The 23191-nt window shown below is 34.7% G+C and overlaps 2 protein-coding genes across 3 annotated transcripts in view; one reads left to right on the forward strand and one right to left on the reverse strand.

Moving 5' to 3' along the window:
* LOC141444833 (uncharacterized) overlaps positions 1-23191 on the forward strand; it is a 337995-nt gene that overhangs the window by 126325 nt on the left and 188479 nt on the right. The window lies entirely within an intron of this gene.
* The window catches only part of LOC141444772 (signal transducer and activator of transcription 5B-like), a 93602-nt gene continuing 71518 nt past the window's right edge, over positions 1108-23191 (reverse strand). The window contains exons 22-23 of the mRNA XM_074110405.1: positions 6946-7088; positions 1108-6056 (exon numbers count right to left, since the gene is read on the reverse strand). Coding sequence (XP_073966506.1) covers positions 6947-7088 — 142 coding nt within the window. The 3' untranslated portion in view covers positions 1108-6056; position 6946. The remainder of the gene's footprint in view (positions 6057-6945; positions 7089-23191) is intronic.

Below are 23191 nucleotides of genomic sequence, written 5' to 3' on the forward strand. Positions count from 1 at the left end.
AATCAGTAAAAGTGGCTTTGACGTATGCCCTAAATTCAGGACGTTGGGCCTTACGAGAACAGTGTGAGATGTGTTACGAAGAGGTCATCAGCAATATAACTAGCTTTTCTAAGCGTTTGTTAAAGGAATTTTAGAAGTCTTTGATAATTGAAAATTTTTGTCACGGTTTTGGACTGATACTATACATGCGAGGGAATGTACGGGCTATTTGGATTTCAAAAAAAAGCATTGAAATTTGGCCTTCTCATTCATAAATGGTAACTTTTTTGTCTTTTAATGTCGTTCTGAACTAAGCTTTTGAAAGGAGTAGGCAAAAATGTTATGTATAAAGGTTTGTAACCGTTTATGACTGGGAGGGACTATAAAGAGCAGTAATTTTTTTCCTACTGTGATATTGTTGACATAGTGCTTGAATATTAGTGATTTATGTATGATAAATTTTAAACCTGCTATATTTGTTTTTGTGAAAAAAAAGGCAAAATTGTATATATTCAGGAGCCACTGCATTCCAACTGCATCTTGAGTGCCTAGTTGTATTCTATTGCAGTCTCAGTGATCGAAATGTATGGTCGGAAAGTGCAGTTCGTCTGAGACCCTAAAGCGTCATACACAACTTCTGTCAAAAGGCATCGGCAGTAGGCCTATACCTACCTAAATCCGTGTTGCCAATATTGTTGCGTAAGTATGATATAAAAAATGATGATACACCTAACTGTCGGGTGGTTCTAAAATAACATACAGTTTGAAGTCAATATAGCCCGTGCAATTTACTCGCTAAATAGGTGTAGCTTAGCTAAGGTTTGAGGTTTGCCCTCGGTGTAATTTTATAATTATTTTTTCATTGTTAGCTCACTGTATCATAGCTTCACTTAAATTTATAGTTATTCTTTATCAAGAGGCCCTGGCTTCACTAGGAGTGACATTATATTGATATGAAGTATAAGTACGTTGCAATAAAATTGTAAATTGAACACATTTTTTTCTTTTATTTTCGTTTTAACCTCAGGTATAAACAGCTCAGCTACCTTGTTGGTGGGCTTCCCTAATTAAATTATTAATATTGGTTGAACCATTTTACAGGTAAGGACATCAATAAAACAACAAAAGAACAGTGATAATATGTATTACAATGACATAACCATACATTTAACTTGGTAAAGCACTTACATTCAATGGCTAGACTTTTCAAAGTGAAGGTGCAATCTACAGATATTCACTTACATCTAAAATGAGTGTTTGTTGGCTTGTCATTCCAAACAACGGGGGCAAAGACAGTACAAACTTCAGATCCATCAGGTCCAGTTTCCTTAATATCCAGGCTGTGTCCTAACCTCACCTGTTTGTGCCGGCGACTTAAAAAAAACACAGGTTACGTTAGAATAGGAGCTCCGCTCCGCGGAGCTTCGCTCACCTTGGCTCATAGAATTAAAATTTCTGAACCAGAAAATTTGTGAACGGAGACAAACATTTGGGTGAATAGTCGTTCGGGGAGTTGAACCTAATGGACAGAACCGACAAATACAAGTCAAATAGATGTTATAGTTTCTTTAAAAGTTTCAAGGTGTATACACTAAAGATCTGACCATTATTTCTAACTATAATTAACATCAAAAATAGCACATCGATTATTTGCTATTAAAACGGTGCCGTAGACATTGCAATAGAATAGAAGAATATAATTTGCGGACAATATATATGGCTACAAATAGAACAGCAACGAAACTTAAATTTAAACCAATCGCTGCTAATTTAAGTTTCAATACTAATTGACATTTCTGTGTATGACTAATATTTTCAGTTGTCACGAAACACAAAGTTACGATATCCTTTTCAAAATTCCGTATCAAAAGGATTCCCACCAGGGCCCTAGTAATAAGGCTCCGTTGTCTGTCCGTCTGTCCTAGGACAGTATCTTTTAAAACATAGATCATCATATTCATCATCTAATACGACTCTGCACACGGGCCACCGCTTAGAATAAGAGCTTCGGTAGTCCCCACGTGGGCACAGTGCATCAAAAACTTCATGCACAGTAGAACATACCAAATCATGTACAGTCAGCACAGAAGTAGATGTTGTGCACTGTTCCCCAAGACACAGGTCATTACCTAGTTTGGGGGTCGGAATGTAAGTTTATCCATTAGCTGTGAAATAAACATATTTTTTTTTCATTTAATTTAATTTTTAAAATAATCTAAACACTCTTATTACCTTGAAAGTAGAGTTGTGTGTAGTTCATTTTGAGCACTGATTGCTCATCCACTTCTGCTGCTGACTGTATTAGGGTGGAACCTTTGCGCTACTAATGTCACTTTGACATCTCATACTTTTGTCAAGGAAATCATAGTAAAATTGATTATGAAAAGGTTCCACTATGCTATATGAATCAGCTTATTCGACTGTACATTTTTTTAAAGTAGGTATTCTCGTAAGCACTGAGAAAAAAATAAATTGAAATAAAAGCTTATTTTTATATTTTAGTAAACACCAATACATTCAACATCAAGTGCCTCAATATTTTTATACTTAAAATCTAAAAGACTTATACAAAGATAAAATTTTATTTGTTATATAACTAGCTTTCCAAATAAAAGGGTCATATAAAGGTCAAGAGAACACAAAATGGCCGAAGCGTAAAAATAAAGTTTTATGTGAAGTTAAGGCCCCATATATCACAAATTCCGAATTTGTATGGACACAATTTAAAATTATCTTGCCATTTTAGAAGCGTAGCACAAACAGCTGGGCATAAAAAAGGCTAGGTGCATGCCATACTACAGTGTAACAATATCCAGTGGGATAACTTTAGAAACAGAGCAACCACCCAGAGCGGAGAGGGGGACAGCACCCCCACAAGACAACTTTTTTCTAATATTTTATACGGCCATGGTATCTATGAATGTGTAATAAGACTAAATCATATTTTATATTGGTGGAATTTGAGGATTGGACTAAAAAAAACAAGAAACAAGTAAGGTAACTAAATATATTTGTTTTTGGATGAAAATTAGAATATTCCTATTTAACTTTTTTAAACTCCCATTTATTTGTACGTGGATTCGTTAAAATAAATGCGATAAGCAACACTCGTACTATACAATAATAACATTATATCATTTCTTAATATTACGATGCAATTCCGCTTTATATCCTAGGTTAAAAGCATAACACTTTTACTTATTAAAAACTAAGGTACACAATCTGAAAAATAAATCTACGAAGTCAAAAACGTTAATATTTTCATTGCATTAAAATGATAAAACATAATCAAAATGGCACCTAAATAAAAAATATACAATTAAAAGCAATATAAGAAGGTCAGTTTAGTTTTTGGGCGGTTAAAATGTAAAAAAGTATATAAAAGACATTCTAATATTGCATTTTTATTTCAACTATATATAAAAGATCGACAACTGGTGTTCAGAAATTCACTGACGCACTATAAAGACAATGACGCGACTCACGCGTCACATTTTTGTAGGATTGTAATGGAGGCCTTCTTAGTCTGCTAAGCGGAGGCGTGATGCGGAGGTGAAAGTGGAAGAGGAAAAAAATACAGATTCACAATTTATTCACGTAATAGAAAGTCAATGTTTCAGATAGGTACATAGGTGCACAATGCAGGGAGTCCCGTAAGTAGTACGAACAACTTATTAGGGAGACAGGTGGGCTAGTCATCTACCAAACATAAAAATATTACCTCAGTAGAGATTTCCCGCTGTTTTCGAGAAATTTAAATTTTTCTGGTTTTTTGAAAAATGTATATGGAATTCATTATTTTTTGCATCTATTTTTATTGCAAAATAATTTTGAATGGTTCTTGAAAAAATGATTTAAAAATATATTTCATTTTTTTGTTTCAATTTCAATTTTTCCTCTCCTGAACTTTAGTAAATTATTGACCTATCCCAACGAAAAAAAAAAATACATGACCACTGTAATGTTTAACTTACTAATTTCAAAACATGCCCATTTAATGTACATTCAAAAATTATAAATACGGGGTGTGGCCTGAAACACGGGCAAATAATTAAAACAGACCGTACTCGTCAAACTGAACATTACTTCAGCGACTTTAAAAAATAATTAGTATTTTCATTTTTATTACACTTTAAAGTTTATTCGAAGAAGCTATGTAAAGCAAAATGTTTGATATTTGTAGCGTGACAGGAGACGTCAGCTGGGGTCTAGGATGGCGTACATTGAACTTACGATTAAGTTTGTAAAAAAAAAAAAAAATAAGTTTTGATTTTAATTAAGTGGGACCATGATGATCCAATTACCGGTGACCTCTAGAGCCTCTGTTAATATTATCCCCGGTTCTGGGCCACACATTGTATGATTCAAATATGATAAACCTCCAACGTTTTTGACCAGCGTTTGTGGCCGGTACGCTTCAAAAACGTCACGCATGTCTCACGTCACGGCGTTTACGCTGCGTCATTGTATTATAAGCACCGGTGGGTCGATCCATAAAGAACTATACGCATTAAACAGTTCATTACGCGCTAAATAAATTCTATGGACGATATAAATCTTAACTAGGCCAGAACTTGGTCACTTCAATCTAGTAATTGTAAATATTGAAAGAGTTTATAATTTCACATTTTACTATCAATTATTCATTTAATATATATCTAATGCAACTTGGGTGCAGTTCTTTGAAAAACCAGTATGAGAATAAAGATAACATGCAGTTGTATTTCTCTCCAGATCAAGTGTTCTTTTACGTAATACTTGCAGGTACTTAATACCGATTTTACAAACTCATTAAATATTTTTCTGAGCGCCTGATTCATTAATACTTCATTTTTAAAACATGTTCCCTCTTTGGTCGTTTATTAAAATTTTAATTAAGTATGATTGTCGGACCGTCTTACATACAAACAATAGCACCCTTTGTAATTGTTACTTTTTTTATACGGTATCCCACTGCTGCGCAAAGGTCTCCCCTTTCTCCTTCCACTCGTTAATTACCCTCGTTGACTTATTGTTTTTTTTTAATTCAAATATTTTTTTAGGCCAGTTATTTTACATCAAAAATTTAATTAGAGTTGGTATTTTTTAGTAACTTCATAATATATAGTCGACAGATGTGCTTTGATATTTTTCATGACCGTTTCTAAAAAGGTTGATTTTATATTTATGTCGTACAATACGGTATTTGACTATTTTCTATTTATTTAATAAATTAATGCTTGTCAATGTATGTTATCGAACAGAAAAAGTTTTCAAGTTTACAATTCAAGATTAGATACTTGTTGCATAGAGTAAAGCATTTTAGAAAGAGACAGATATCTGGATTTTTCTTAATAATACATATTTTTCATAATAATATGTAGGATATGGAAAATTCAGCTGTCAAATACCATATTATCATTAGCATAGTTAGCCTTAGGGAGAAAAAGGAATATCTCTATATAAAGTCAGTGGGTAGAAATAAAACAAAACCGACGGTTTCTTTAAAACTGTTACCTTTTTGAAGCAAGTTGCTTAAATCATGAATTCATGATGAGAGACAGAGAGAGAGAGAGAGAGAGATATATATTTATTCACACGATGAATGACACCACCAACCACATATGTAATTCACACATAGGCGCGAAGGGGCACCCATAAATCGGTCGTTTTTATTGCAGACGAATATTTGTTATTACTTAGGAAATTATGTCAATATATTTTAAGATCGTCAATTCATTGAAAATTTGTACTGCACATAATAAATTCAGCAGTTTTATAACAATTGATTAGTACATTACAATTATATTAGGATTTAAGACTTTTTTTTATATTGCGCATAATCGTGGCGTCTATCCTAACTTCCAATATAAGTAATTCGTTTCAGTACCCTCTGTTTTGTTTATATAATTTCAATACGTATACATTATTTTATTCTACAACAAAAGCATTCATATTATATCTATAACTTGTTAGTTTTTGAACTCTATGGCACGGACTAAGAGACTATAATTGCAATTTAATTGACTCGAAATAGATAGCATTATTAAACCATATAATTCTAGGTGAAACAAGCTCTGATCGTACGGCGTTGACCCCTGTAATAAAACAAATAATTTTTAATGTATCGTAATGCATAATGTCCGGGTCCATATCGATTCTCATCATCCCAGCCTATATACGTCCCACTGCAGGGCACAGGCCTCCTCTCAGAATGAGAGGGCTTGGACAGTAGTTCCCACGCGGGCCCAGTGCGGATTGGGAGCTTCACACACACCATTGAATTGCTTCGCAGGTTTGTGCAGGTTTCCTCACGATGTTTTCCTTCACCGTAAAGCTCGTGGTAAATTTCAAATGTAATTCCGCACATGAATTCCGAAAAACTCAGAGGTGCGAGCCGGGGTTTGAACCCACGATCCTCTGCTTGAGAGGCCATAGGCTTACCACTCGGCCACCACGGCTTCCACATAATTGCCTCTCATAATTGTCGCAATTGATAATGTAATATTTGTCTTTTATAACCCTTTTTTCTCTGAATCCATTAATTGTTCTGAATTGTTATAAGTATTATCTTATAAAACAAATCTAACCTAACCTAAGATTAGATTACTTGTGAAAATTATGTGAAAAAAAAAGTCAAACATTACATTATCCGATTATGTACATTTTATTCACCATTCACCTAATGGGAAATCCCTAATAGACACCCGCAACACGAGTATCACAGGTGCGTTGCAGGCCCTTTGAGATTGATAGGATCGTTTTCTAAAGATCCCTAAGTTGTACCGCTATGGTAATGCGATCCTAGGGAAGTGCTGCTGCACGATGGTGGTAAATACAATCTAGGGTTCTTCAAGGCTAGAGTGAATAGGCTGTTATTGAACCAGTGAGATAGACTTAGCCTCATCTGAACTTTACATCAAGTGAGAAAGGGATCAATCACGGTCAGTCTTATGTAAAAAAAAGATATATTGCAAAAAGTCTTACCTCACTCCCTCATGTTGTTCACATTGTTGTTGTAGAAAGCGAAATCATCCATGCTGTCGGGTTCGAACGCCCGGATCTGCTCGAAGAGGTCGCTGTCCATCAGAGTGCTTTCGGTGAACGCCGGCGTCGCCGCGCTGATGTAGCTGTTGTTGTTGGGCGTGTTGTTTGGAGGTTGGTTGTGTTGTTGCGATGTGGGTAGGTTGGTTAGTGTTGTTGGGTTGTGTTATTGTTGCATTGCGGTAGGAAATGGCAATGTTCAGGAATGTTGTTGTTATTGCGATGTTAGGTTGGGTGTGTTGTTGGGAGGTTGGTTGTGTTATTGCGATGTGGATAGGTTGAGTAGTAATATTGTTGTTGTTATTGTGATGTGGGAAGGTTGTTGTGAATAAGTTGTTGTCCATTGCGGTATGGTTACGTTGGATAATTGGTTGTGTAGTGGTCGTGGAGTAGTTTGGCCGAAGAGTAATTTTATAGGCATTTTAAAAGATGGTTGTAATGAAGATAAGTTTTTTAAATTGTGAAGTGAGTACGAGGTAACATGAAGACATTTGTATAGGAGACCATCAGAAGTTAATGCGAATTCAATCGCAAAATAATATTTTTTATGTTCCAAGTTGGACAGTTAGTGGTGTTGTTGTGTAGCCGTTTTTAAAGTAGTGTCGTGTTGTGTTGTTGTTGAGTGTAGATCCGTCGCAGGCGCAGAATCGGGAAAAGAGAAAATGCAACACGTTAAACAATCGGTCGTTGAAAATTAAAAAAAAAAAACCTATTCGCCAAAAAGGCAGCACAGACAATTGGTAGGCAGTGTGTGCCCGGCTCTAATAATTAATTAAATAATTAATTCACAATCAGTTATTAGAAAAAAAAAAGAAAACAAAAAACGACCGTCTGTGTTGCATTTTCGAGTGAATTGGTTTTGAAAAAAAAAATGTCTTTTATATAATAAAAACCTTTCAGAATCGTATTAATATTTACGTACTACGTTTAAGTAAGTACTTATTTTTTTATAAAAGACAATTTCTTTTCTTATAATAAAACATTGTTTAATAGCACATATATTGTATTCGAAACACGTCAATACATACAAACACTCAACATATACCTGTCTTATGATAAATTACAAGACGGCCAAGTGATAAAACCTCTCAAGTAAAAAAAAGCAATTTCTTAATAAATACATTTTTTTAATGTTTTGTAAGAAATCATGCTGTGTAAATTGTAAGTCTTTTTTCATCTTTGCGAAGTTTTACCATCGACAAGATTCAATTCGTTAATTTTGAGCACTTTTTTTGGAATACTGATTTATCGCAATGCCCGACATCGACCAAGAATAGACCATAGACAAGTTTTAATTTTATTTAATACGTCACTGGTTACTATACAATAACGTATAAAAGACTTATCTAAAAGTAAAAGTCACATAAAGGTGCGACCAAACCGCTGCTTAAAAAACGGTGACGGCACGGAATCGCAGTGACGCACCGTATGCGCACCGTTTTTATAGCATGCTTTCCACACCGCTGCTTAAAATACGCAAACGGTGCGGAATCGCAGTGACGTGCCGTAAACGTCACGACTTTTGTTCGCTAAAGACCTGAAGTTTACGACACGTCACTGTGATACGCATACGGGCGTCACTGCGATTCCGTGCCGTCACCGTTTTTTAAGCAGCGGTTTGGTCGCACCTTAATAGAACTTTACATACATCCAAGGACATAAATTATATACCCCTTGCCCTATATGCCCTCCACTGTACAATTGTACATATTGTTTTGATACCACTTTAGCAGTCCGCAGCCGTGGGTCCCCTAGGATTATATAATGATTATCAAATTGTTCGGCAGCGGCCAAGCAAGCATGTGTTCAATCACATTACTTTTAGATAACTTTAAATCAGGGCTTGAAATTGGTACCAAAAATACCAGCACACAACAATACCGGTATTTTCGGTCTAGTTTCAAGCACAAATACCGAAAATACCGGTACTAAACCGGTATATATGGTACCGGTATTTTTGGTACCAGTTTCATTGCAAAAGTCACTAGATGTTAGTCATCTGGTCTAAGAAAAAGTACGAAGTCAAACATTGTTCCTCCTCATTCGATATAATTAAATCTATTTTAACTCTATAATAGTCACATCCGATGGTAGTTTTTTTTTAATTCGTTGATGCTCAAGTCTACACCTGTCCCCCAATCAAAAAAGTGACGTCTGTTAAAAAAAATTGACTCGTGAATTACGGTTTTTTTTTATCATCTTAAGGTCAAAAAATATGAGTAATAATCAAATGGTTAGCAGTTTTCAAATTTGATTAGCAACAAAAAACATCAATTATATAATTTGGATAGCATACAATATATTCTTTTGCAAACCGTTATTTGACAATTTTTCGTTTATTTTATAAATTAGCTTGACAATGCATGCTATTAAACTGAAAGGAAATTTTTAAGCTACCTTTACATATGACAGAATTGTAAAGGTTTGAAATAGTTCATGATTAGACAGAGAAAGACATACTTTCACATGCAATTAACGCCATACTTGCTGCACAGAGAAAAGCGTTTCAGAATGAGACAGATATAAAGAAAAAAAAATAGAGCAGTCAAGCATGACATTAAATTGCTGATTGATTTTTGATATTTGATGACCGGTGATTGAGATCGCATTGCGGGCGATTTTGACTGATCAAAAAAAAGTGTTCTGTTCACCAAAATACGACTCTGCTAACCAGTTAATTATACCTAAGAAATCTACAACAACACTTTTATGAAACAGGGGCGCACGGTGTCTAAGTATTAATATTACATTTAAGCCTTATTAACTGTCATATAAGATAAGAATCATATCTTTTCGCATATACATTTAAAAAATAACCATTTTGTTAAATTTTCGAGTTACACACTTTCGACAAATTTATGTGATCCACAAAAACTTGACAGAAAAATCGACTTAAAATAACATAGCACTAAGTAGATATAGGCGACACTAAAAAATCCAATCTATCCAATATAGAATGACACTCGCTAGAACCTTGTCACAGTCAGTATTTGCCGCATTTATAAAAAACATTCTTGATAAGGGCAGATGCTCCCTGCGACAGGGTTCTACAGTGCCACGTACGAACTTGTCGAGGTATAAATGCAATTTTGTGTTCAAGCAAATTCTGCTAGCCAGATGAAAGTATCTGATAATAAAGCATTGGATGGACGTGGGCATGATACCAAAATTAATAAAAAAAAATTTTTTTTTATTCGACTCGATGTCAACCGAGCAAGTGGGTCTCCTGACGGTAAGAGATCACCACCACCCATAAACATCTGCAACACCAGGGGTATTGCAGATGCGTTGCCAACCTAGAGGCCTAAGATGGGATACCTCAAGTACCAGTAATTCACCGGCTGTCTTACTCTCCACGCCGAAACACAACAGTGCAAGCGCTGCTGCTTCACGGCTGGATTAGCGAGCAAGATGGTGGTAGCAATCCGGGCGGACCTTGCACAAGATCCTACCATCTGCAAATCAATTGGTTAATTATTTTTCTTGAAATTGATTAATTGGGTAATTAACTAATTTGTTAATAAATAATTTCTTGAAATTACATTTGAATTCTTGGAGATAACAATTTAAAAATGCGAAAGTTAATAAAAGTAACAGTTATTGTCGTTGGAATAGAAAGAGACTGGCCAAAGACTGGAAAAAAAAATACTGTTTGTATTTAATAAAATTACAAGGAATCAAAATGATTAGAAATGATAAATAATTTTTTAAATTTTAGAGTCATGTCCACATTATTGCAAACAATGACGTTAAACCGCCCAATCCATGCTTATAATAGTAGAGGATAACATTGATCTGGTTACAATACCGCGGTTTTCAGTCGAAAATTCGAGCCAAAGCAGAGAGCATAAGCCGGTAAAAAATGTTTTTTTTATATCACAATATACATAGATATAAATAGACACCGTAAATAAAGTATAAAACCAGGACGCTTCAAGACTGCCACCCCTTACTCAGGTTGTTTTTTTATCTCGACTGTGAAAGTCCAAGTGATTAAGTAGCCATAATTGATATACAGGATGTCCGCAATAACGATGTAGAAACTTCAGGAGGTTATGGAGTATTAGAAAGAGATTAAACTCGAACTGCCGGTTTTTGAATCAAATTTATCTTTTTTTTTAACCATACCAAAAATAGGCAAAAAAAAATACAAAAATAAACTACCCATTAATTAAATCAAGCTTTTTTTTAGTTCTATCTTTGTCATTGAAAACAAAGATAAAAAAGTAATACGTTTTAATGTTTCTATAGGAGCTCAAAATGACCGTCAGCATCAAATTTGTTTAAAAAAAATATGGAATGTTTTTCAAAGCATTTAAGGTTCAAACCCTACCTAATACTATGTACATATATCTGTAAGTCCTACATAATTATTCCGGACATCCTAAATAATGTCAAAACTGTAAAAAAGCTATATCAAAATATTAAAAGCGTTAAAAATATTGAAATTTATATTAATCTTAATATTAAACACTTTATGTACTTAGTTTGAAAATTAAATTAGCAACCTGATTAATAAAAAAAATAAAAACCAGAATCATTAATGCCATTATGAATCTTATTTATATTATTAATTGTATCTTAATTTTGGTTGCCACTAAACCTTGAAAAAAAAAAGGAGCTTACATATGTATTTATTGCGAATGAATAAAAAAAATCATAAACTAACGATTTTTAGGGTTCCGTAGCAAGAGTGGGACCAACAGAACCTTATTAATGTAGCTACATTATCCGACGGTATTATGTATTGCTTTTGCCGCTACAACAATAAAAAAAGGGGTCCCAACCGACGAATATAAAATGACCCCACGCTGCGTACATTTTACTTAGAAGCAAGGGCTCTACTAACAGAATTATATAGATACGGCCGTTTATAGCGTAACGGAAAGAGATCTAAAGTAATATGCAAAGGTTTAAAAGAAAACTGTCAATAATTATTTCTATTAAACATATTACCTACTTAAAACTATTTCAAACATCAATATCCATAAATTTAAAACATCAATTAGTTACAGTTAGGATAACTTACAAACTATTAGTCAAAAGGACTGAAAAAGTGTCCTAAAGGGCCCCAATAGGGTTCAACAATCATCCTTATACTGTATGGTCTGATATATGTCTGTCTCTCTTGTCTCCCTACCTGTGTGCCACATTTGAAAACTAATAGTTACGGAGATAGGGCCGTGTTAAATTGAATTTATAAATCAGGTTATTTCTTTATCTCGTAGGAATTTGTGTGTTTGTGTGTATGTTTGTCCGTCTTTCACGCCGTAACGGAGCGACGGATCGACGTGATTTTTGGCATGGATATAGTTTATGGGCCAGAGAGTGACATAGGCTACTTTTTATCCCGGAAAAATGAAGTTCCCGAAGGAACAGCGCGCGATAACCGAATTCCACGCGGGCGAAGCCGCGGGCAAAAGCTAGTCTTGATGTAAGTTTCATCATCAACAACACAATCATCAGCAACACAACCATACACCATGCTACCAGATGTAAGACAACATGTCAACAACAATAACATGTGTATGTGTATGATGTAAGTCTAACATCTGGTAGCATGGTGTACGGTTGTGTTGCTCTGAAGATGAGCTCTGTTTGAGTTCGAAACGCGTCAGTGTAGTGTGGTGGTGGCGATAGATGGGTTTGTGTGATTTGTGTGTGTTCTTACAGTGTGGAGGTGGAGGAACTGCATGAACACACATATCTTGCATAAACATAGCTATCATAGGGTCGCGGGTGAGCAAAGAAATTCTTTTAGTTCATTGATATGGACCTCCGCAAAGTAACGCCTGATTCAATAAATTATTTAAAACTGTATTTTTTTTATTCGACTGGATGGCAAACGAGCAAGTGGGTCTCCTGATGGTAAGAGATCACCACCGCCCATAAACATCTGCAACACCAGGGGTATTGCAGACGCGTTGCCATCCTAGAGGCCTAAGATGGGATACCTCAAGTGCCAGTAATTTCACCGGCTGTCTTACTCTCCACGCCGAAACACAACAGTGCAAGCACTGCTGGTTCACGGCAGGATTAGCGAGCAAGATGGTGGTAGCAATCCGGGCGGACCTTGCACAAGGTCCTACCACCTGGTATGATGTGAGGAAACAGCTTTTTTTTTTTGCTATTTAAGTGGACACTCGGCTCTTTGGACTCATATTCCCACAGGCAAATGAGGGAGCGGGAGAGAAGAAGCCAGACAGAGTTGGTTCATGTTGATAATTTTTTACAGGTATCCAATCATTTGGCAACAAACGCTTCAACAAATATTCATTTAACTAACGTTTCGAAAACTTTTGTTTCACAAATTAATCGTTTTATAACACCACATTTCACAAAATCTTTATTTGACAAACCATCGTAACACAGATGATTATTTGGCAAACTATTCATTTATTATTTTCGTCATTTGGCAAAACCACGTTTGTCAAATCAACGTTTGGCAAAAAAACGTTAAATAAAATACATCATTTGGTAGACACTATTAAGAGTAATTAGAGATGCCTGTAGCTCAGGTTGACTTGGTTAAGAAGAAGGTTAGGTTAAGTTAGAACTGAGAGTGAGACCGTAAGAAAAACGATCTTCTGCCAGTAAAGTAGGTTAGATTAGATAAGAACCGCGACCTTAAGGAATGCTAAACAAAAACGAGCCAAGAGAATCAAATCCTATAAATATTTACATAACATGTTTAACGTTATGTAAATATAATGTCTTAAACTTTCGTGATTTACACTCATAGTCAAAATACCACGCACAGGGCTTATCACGCTAACAGTTAACACACTACTCGACCACGGCCACTGTAATGTTGCCGAAACGTCGAGGTAAATATTACTCGTGTGTGTTAGCGTGATAAGTCCTGTGCGTGGTATTGGTATTTTGACTATTTTATGTAAATAGTTTGTCAAATATCTAATCATTTATAAATTGATGTTTTGTGAAATAACTAGTTTGAAAAATGAGTTGTTTGGGTAATGGATATTTTTTAAATGATGATTTATCAAATGATCATTTGTGATATGACGTGGTTGTGAAATGAATAGTTCGCGAAACGTTGTTTGCCAAATGATAGTAAACCTTTTTTACAACATCCTATTCTAAGACATATTCTATTCTATTTTAATATATGTGAATAATTTCATGAAACATTTAACACTTATATAAATTGTGCAATTGTATACTTAGTTTTCATTTAGTATACCGATATTTGTCGTAATTTAATGTAGAAAATATTACATGAACGTAATGTATTTTTATTAGAAAATTAATAAATAAAAGCTATTATTTTTAAGTTGCCAGGACGGTTTGTAATATATATTTATATTTTCAAAGCTTTATTATTAGGTCCATTTAGTTTCTAGCAATAAATATCAACTTCAACTAGGTATACTGAAAATTGGTCTGATTATTAAACATTTACGTATATAATAGTGTATAAAAACATGCCAATCGTATGTAATAGTAAAAGTGTAAATAAGTAACAATATATGAAGAAGAAAATATAGCCATCGCTTACAAATACTTAGCAATAATAAAAAAAAGTTGTATCCCTATTTTTTTTACGTACGTTAACATACAATTATGCACGGTCGACCAAGAAAGTGCTTCACCAATTTTAATAACAGTTCCTACTTCAGATATAAGTCAATAAGACTGACTGTCATATTGACTTGTGAGTGAAAGTAGGCTTTGGCGTTTTATGCGCTACAAATGACCTTATGACCTTAGGGTAGAAAACCGATTTCTTGGTCGACTATAACCGAAAAATAACGGTATACATATACCGGTATGACACCATACCGTTATTATAACCGGTTAACGATATCAAATGATTTAACCGTGAGACCTTTATATAGCGATTCCGGTCCCTCCTCCTAAAATTAATTACTCGTTTAATTTTAAACATACATTTAACATACATACATAAAGACATTTTACACGTACAGGAGGGGTCTAATGTATAACATCCATGTATGTTTCATTGTATGGCAATGAAAACATTTTTATGTATAACATACATGATAAAGAACTCGTGCAAGCCATAATAGTGGTGTATAAAATACAACATCAAATTTTATTCATAAAATTATATGAAAGTACGTATGTTTAGATTTATGTACTTCAAAACTTGGGCGAACCCTTCTGCCAACAATACAAAAGATAGTATATAAAAATATGTAGTTAAATTATTTGATGAATTCACAAAAACTAGTGTATGTGCGTGAATTTACCAATTTATTGTCACATATATGCATTCTCATGTACCTTTTTATTTTTTTCAATACAGACCAGACATGTTCAAAATACCATCTCGTTTCAACGCTAACGTTAGAAGGAGACGGTTGTAGCGTTCTAGCAACCGATCATTACTTTATTGACGAGCAAAATTAACGGTTATTTGAGTACAAGTTCGCATGAAGAGCGAACAACTGCTCCTGAGATTATTTGTACCTATGTTGTTTTTACTTGTTAGATGTGTTACCTTCGGCTATACTATATGTCTTCTGTCATACATTTTGAGCTGATAAACGTACTATAATTGTTAAAAATAACATTTGTAAGCATTGTGCATTTCGAAAACTTATTTTTGATGACCCAAAAATACAAGTCAACTTTCTACGCGTAAATTTTTCACGTTTATTCATAAAAAATAAATCGGTACACACATGACATTAAAATAGCGGTTTTACACCATAATATATCAATTTCAAACATTCATCCATAAATATACCATCTTTCCTTAAAAATGCCAAGCATTCTTTACTTATCTTACCATCAGTCCCATATGTTAACAATTACATAGAAAAAAAAAATGTGATTGCTGGGATTTAAACCCGCAGAAGTTTCGTTTTTAAGACGCATTCTACTTATACATCTGAGATCGTATACGTCCACAATATCTTACGTCGTATGTGGTTACATTTAATTTAATAAATCGGTTGTCATCAATATTCCGATTCACATTAAATGTAAACTGATATGTTTTGTTTTATATAACTGGTCAGTATGACTCAAATGAACCTTTCAGGTTATATATTGATGATATTCTTATCAAAGATGTTCATTTTTCCATGTATTTGTCTATTTATAATTTCAAAATAGTGGGTAATATAATATTTTAATAAGTCTATAAATTCGACCGCAATTCTACTGTTTTTATTTCAATTATAAATTGACATAGAATTGACCATATTTATGAAAAACGATCCTAATATAATAGTTTTGAATACCATCATTCACAAAGGATTGTAAATATTAATTTACGATCACATTGATTGAATATTTTCAAAACCGACATCCAATTTAAAATCTCCAAACACTGGATCAAGTAATTAATAAAATTACACATCATCGTTTAAAAACTAAACTTTTTTTCCTTCTTTATTTATTTGGTCTCTTTAACACCAAACGTATCAATTTAGATTTAAAATAGAAATACTGCTTTTTATTATCTACACACAAAATAAACGCTTTAAAGTCAGACGGCACTAATTTTGAGAATGTTTTTAATACTGAAAACGTAACATGTTTGAAAAAAGTAGTTATGTTTTTGATATGGTTATATCAATACACGCTTTCAAGCATTGATTTCGGGGTAATATTTTTTTTATATATTTTCATTAATAAATCTGCATAATAAGAAATCTTTGTTATTTATTTACTAGGAATAAAAATTTAATCTCAGAAGTAATAATTACTTGAAAAACTTTTTAATTAATTAATTGATTATTTATTTAATTAATTTTGGATTCATGTCCAAATTATTACCGGACATTACAGACTGTTCAAATAGTAGTGAAAATAATTAGTATTACGTTCATCTGAATTGCGTATCATGTATACCACAATAAACAATTAATAAAGATATCAAAAAACTTATTGCACATAAAATATATTCCTCCCTCCTTACAGCTGTAGAATAGTAGCACCACAGCTAGAAGCAAATATATATATTTTAGACATTAATAACGGATAAATATGTCTTACATATATCCATATAAATATTTGTGTAATGGAAGCAATTACATCAGTTCTGCTGGCTTTAAACGGGTGTATTGACTTCATAATTAAAACTAGTGTGAGCCTGGCTTTTTTTTTAAATTTAAACATAGCCCTCCTGCGTGCAGGTGTGTAAGAAAGAAAATAATATGAAATAAAAAAAAAAATATACATATTAGATAAATAGAAGTGATGTGTCTCATTTCTTTCTAATGCAATGACAGTTTCTGTGGCAGACTGTTGCTGCCAGCATCAAACTTTGACGTTTGCGTTACATTTGTAATTACACTGAAAAAACATATTAAAATAAATGATTAAAAAAACAATAATATAAGCTTTTATATAAGTAGCCTGGATTGGCTTTAACATCATCCGGTGGCCTAATTGTCTAACACTAAGACGCTTGGAAACACATTCACCGTCTCTTTCTATCCTTATTCCATAGCGTGTGACAGAAAGAGGTAGTGAAAACGATCCTAATCGTATCTGCGTTAGACGAGAAGGCCTCAGAACGTTGTACTTACCCCCATTACATTTATATTTCACCAGACTATTGATTTATGTGTTTATAGTATTATTATAAAAACTATGAAAGTTCAAAGTGAAACTTCGGCTATTATATCCTCCCGAGTCCTGAACTTTTATAATAAAACAGTGCTTAAGACCTAGACGTGGTTGACCTGCTTTGTTATTTTAGATATTATTTCAAAAATCTCAGAATTCTTTATTCAATCAACAATTTGTACTTTATAACGTACATTCGGCCGTTATTCTTAGTGTTAATCGGTCCTTCATAAAGTACGCGAGGACTTAGGAGGATATATAATTACGCGATAATGCACTGGGATAAAAAAGTTTCATAATTTGAAATAGGATTAAATTCGATCCATCCGAATTTAATTGAATTTACGCAAGTATTAAATTTTTCAAGATACTTCAAATTATTTTACTTTTATATTTTTGGTATAAATGTAACAAAACATATGTGTATTATAAGTAAATAGCTACACAAGAAGTTTCAGTTTCAACCTTTGTTCTTATACGGACGTGGCCTGTAATGTGAGCCAATAATTTAAACATAGATCATACTCCTCAAACTGAACAAAGTTAGTTTAGCGACTTTTCAAAATTTAATTTTTTTAAACAATGTAAAGCAAAATGCTTGATATTCGCAGCATGACAGGCGACATCAGTTGGTTCTAGGATGGCGTACATTGATAGCAGTATGTAATTTGTATGTAAAAAGGGAAATTCAGACTCCATTATTTTTAAAAGTCACTGAACTAATGTTGTTCAGTTTGACGAGGAAGATCTATGTTGTAGTTGTTTGCTCGTGTCACAGACCACACGCGTTACAGTCACCAGCGCCAATATCTGACACAACAAGCGTGCATAAACATCTGATACGACTCTATTTCTAGGGCCGGAAGGACTGAGTTATCCTGTAGTCGCTGAATCCACAAAGCCTCCTGTGTCGCTGACGCCATCGCCATGTACTCGGCTTCTGCCGTACTGAGCGCCACGGTTTGTTGTTTACATGTATTCCAGGATATGCTACCATTCTGAAACAAAAATGTGTACCCTGTGCATGACCTTCTGTCTAATGGGTCACTGGCCCAGTCTGCATCACAGTAACCATTATTTCTTGTGAGTCATCTTTGACATAGCATAGTTTTAAGTTCTTAGTCCCTGAAGGTATCTCATGACCCTTTTGACTCCAAGCCAGTGTTCATTTCCTGAAATATTGCAGAATTGACTCAGTTTGCTCACTGCAAAGGCAATATCAGGTCGTGTAACATGTGCCAGATAAATAAGACAACCCACCGCTTCTCTGTATGGGATTTTACTATCTGCTCCTTCAGTACTTTTATCAAATTTTGCATTAACTTCTATGGGAGTGCGTACAGGTTTGCATTCAGTCATTCCAAAACGCTCCAGAACTGAGTTAATATATTTCTCTTGGTCCATCATAATTACCCTGTTTCACGATTTCTATGAATATTCATTCCAATACAATGCCTCAATTCACCCAAGTCTTTCATCCTGAATTCTTCTTTTAATCTTTCTTTAATTCTTTCTGTGGTATTTTTATTATTTGTAAATATCAAGAAATCATCTACCCATACAGCAATGAATATCATTGTTGATTTACTTATTTGATAATAAATACAGGGATCAACCTTCGATCTTTCCAATCCAATCTTAAGTAAAGTATTATTCAGTTTCAGGTTCCATTGCCGGCTAGCTTGCTTGAGCCCATAGATTGATTTATGGAGACAACATACTTGTGCATTTTGTTCATACCGCTCTGGCTGTGACATATAAATTTCAGTGTCTATATCACCCTGAAGAAATGCACATACAGCATCCATCTGAACCATATCTAAGTCATATTTAGCAGCCAGTGCAATTAAATAACGGACTGACGTATACCTCACGACCGGTGCATATACCTCATCATAATCAGTACCTTTTCTTTGCGCATAACCTTTAATTACCAATCTCGCTTTAAAACGAGTAATTTCCCCTTTTTCGTTCGTTTTCGTTTTAAAGACCCATTTACAAGGCAGAACTCTTTTACCTGGTGGCAAATCTACTAATGACCAAGTTTTGTTTTCAATTAAGGAATCATATTCCTCTTGCATTGCCTTTTTCCATTGGTCTGCATCAGGAGATGACAGAGCCTCATCAAGAGTTCGAGGATCAGTTAAATTAAGTAATGGACAAAAGAAACTTACATCATGCTCATCCAGCTCTGCATAGTTGATAGCCTTTCGCGGACGTAAACTTATCTTACGTGTAGGTGTATCTGCATCCGTTGATGCCTCTGCATTAGCTGGAGTCTGCTTCATATCAGCTGATGTTCCTGGTAGGTCAGTTGAATCATTGTCACCGGACTGATATTCATCACTCGAAGAATGATCGATGGTGTTCTCCGATTCTTCTTTGCAGGCTTCTTCTGGTAGCTGGATGGCAGTATCGCTGTTGAGATCATAAGGTATGTAAATATTATGATCACATTCTTGCACATTTTCTAAAAATACCACATCTCTACTTTTTATAATCTTATTGGTGTCCGGGTCCAGTATTCTATATCCTTTGGTGGATTCACAATAACCAACAAATATTAGTTTTCTGGATTTAGAATCCCATTTTCGACGTTTTTCTTTCGGTACTTGTGTCATGACCTCGGAACCAAATATCTTTATATTTGACAAGTTAGGTTTCTTTCCAGACCACATCTCTATGGGTGTTTTACCATCAAGTGACTTTGTAGGTGACCTGTTAATGACATAACCAGAGGTCGCAATAGCCTCTGCCCATAGCTGCTTAGGCAGTTGAGCATCAAACAACATACATTTAGCTCTTTCCACCAGGGTCCTGTTCATTCTCTCGGCGAGCCCATTCTGTTGTGGTGAATATGGAGTGCTTGTCTGATGTTCAATCCCATGTTGACTCAAAAAACTTTCAAAATCTTTGTTACAGAATTCTTTTCCATTGTCAGAACGAATGACTTTAATCTTTTTGTCCAGTTCGTTTTCTACTTTACTTTTAAAGTCTTTGAAAGTTTCCAATACATTCAATTTATTTTTCAAAAAATAAATTTTAACAGTTCTCGTAAAATCATCTATAAAAGTGATAAAGTATTTCATACCTCCAAGAGATTCTTGTTCCATAGGTCCACATAAATCGGTGTGAATAAGTTGCAATGGCTGTGATGCTCTCGAACCACTACTATTGAAAGGCAGTCTTGTTTGCTTTCCTCGGAGGCAGGTGGTGCATGTGATGGGCCCTTTAATGTTACTAGAAGACAAACTTACTCCATCAGTACACTCTGGCAGCTTGTTCACATCTGAAAAATTAAGATGTCCCATGCGTCGATGCCACAGGACAGCATCATTTAAATTATTTGAACAAGACAGGTTTGAAAGTACTTCTCTGTGAGTATTTAACAAATATAAATTGTTAACTAGTTTGGCTGAACACACAAGTTTCCCATCATGGTTATAAATATCACAGCCTTTATCTCTAAAATTTACTTTACAGCCATTTTTCACCATGGCACTAACTGACAAGAGGTTAGCGGCAAGTTTAGGTATGAACAGAACTTGTTTTACCTGTATTTTACTTTCTTCATCTCCATTAATCAATAAATTGACCTTTCCCATACTTTCCACAGGTAGCGGTGTCTTACTGGCAACAGTTACACTTGGTATTGGAGGACTTGTCACATCATACATCCAATCCCTTCGGTTGGTCATGTGCATTGATGCACCTGAGTCTACATACCACTGATCGGGATTCATTTTCAATGAAGAAGAAGCTGAAAAAGCCGCAGTAAAACTTTTATTTTCTTCCACATTCTTAACACTTTTGCTCTTCGGAGTAGGGCAGTCCCTTGCAAAATGTCCATGTTTGTTGCAATTAAAACATCTAGGTCCTCTGCTGATCTTCTTATTTCTGAGAATTCCTGAACCAGCCTTATTCCTTGTGAAGAATGCTGAGCTTTCTGAGCATTGAACTTCCTGCAGGAGCTTTGTTTTAATACAATCTGCACTAATCTTGATGCCTGAGCTCTCTAAGCCCATTATCATTGGCTTATAATTCTCCGGTAAGCCGGCCAACATTAGTGTGCCAAGCCATTCATCGTTTATGTCGAACTTGATATTCCTGAGCTTGTGAGCAGTCAACATCAATTTATTCACATAGTCATCCACATTTCGAGAAGATTCCAACGTAGTAGTGATAAGGTCTCGCAACAATGCAACTCTTCTGTATAACCCGCTGTCATCAAAAGCTTGTTCTAAGTTCTCCCACTTCTTTACATGTAGTTGCATTCTGAACATGTACGTAGTTGATTGGGTCCAGTAAAAGAATAAGCTTAGACTTCGCCTTGGTTTCCTTCTTCGAATCGCTGTTCGTACCAGTGACACATGTCCATAAATCTTCCAATTCGAAATACGCTTGTACCGCAAATTTCCAACTTGCGTAGTTATCTCTTCCGATAAGTCGATCAATGTGGAACGGATTGTGACCCGTGTTCGACATTCTTGCATAAATACGACGAATTTATCGATGCAATTTAGTTTTACAATTTTTGAATTGTCGACAGACAAAACACGATCGCCGGTTTTCTTCTTAGTTTTCTTTTTACGTTTTCAACCACGGAAACACATTAAAACGTAGCCAGACAACCACGCTCTGCTACCATGTTGATATTTAGGTTGAAATATTGTAAATAAAAGTATCTAAACTTAGAAAGAAAAAACGTGTATTGTTTCGAACAGAACAACAGAAAAGCAAGAACTGACATAAGGAATACAGAGTAGCCAACATAAAAATTCTAATAGGTTGCGTTCAAAACTCAACACTCCCTACAGAACGCAAACCCATTTTACTATTACAGTACAAATGCTTCACAAGTGTAGTACCTTTAGTTAAGTTATCGGCTACCATATCAGAACCATTAACAAATAAAAACTTACTTTACCCTTCGCAATATTAGCATGAACTGACATAAGGAATACAGAGTAGCCAACATAAAAATTCTAATAAGGTTGCGTTAAAACTCAACACTCCTACAGAACGCAAACCCATTTACTAATACAGTACAAATGCTTCACAAGTGTAGTACTTTAGTTAAGTTATCGGCTACCATATCAGAACCATTAACAAATAAAAACTTAACTTTACCTTCGCAATATTTTCTAAGAAAATGCAAACGTATATCTATATGTTTTGTTTTTGGTTTATAACAATCTGTTGATGCCAGTTTTATCGGCATCTGGTTATCAGAATAAATAGGTAATGCGCTGTCAACGCCTTGACTGAGTTCATGTAGTTGCTGAATCCACAAAGCCTCCTGTGTCGCTGACGCCATCGGCCATGTACTCGGCTTCTGCCGTACTGAGCGCACGGTTTTTGTTTACATGTATTCCAGGATATGCTACCATTCTGAAACAAAAAATGTTCCCTGTGCATGACCTTCGTAGCGGTTACTGGCAACGTTACACTTGGTATTGGAGGACTTGTATCATACATCCAATCCCTTCGGTTGTCATATGCATTGATGCACCTGAGTCTACATACCACTGATCGGGATTCATTTTCAATGAAGAAGAAGCTGAAAAAGCCGCAGTAACTTTTATTTTCTTCCACATTCTTACACTTTTGCTCTTCGAGTAGG

Source organism: Choristoneura fumiferana, chromosome 30 (genome assembly GCF_025370935.1).
Source record: "Choristoneura fumiferana chromosome 30, NRCan_CFum_1, whole genome shotgun sequence".
NCBI classification, from domain to species: Eukaryota; Metazoa; Arthropoda; class Insecta; order Lepidoptera; family Tortricidae; genus Choristoneura; species Choristoneura fumiferana.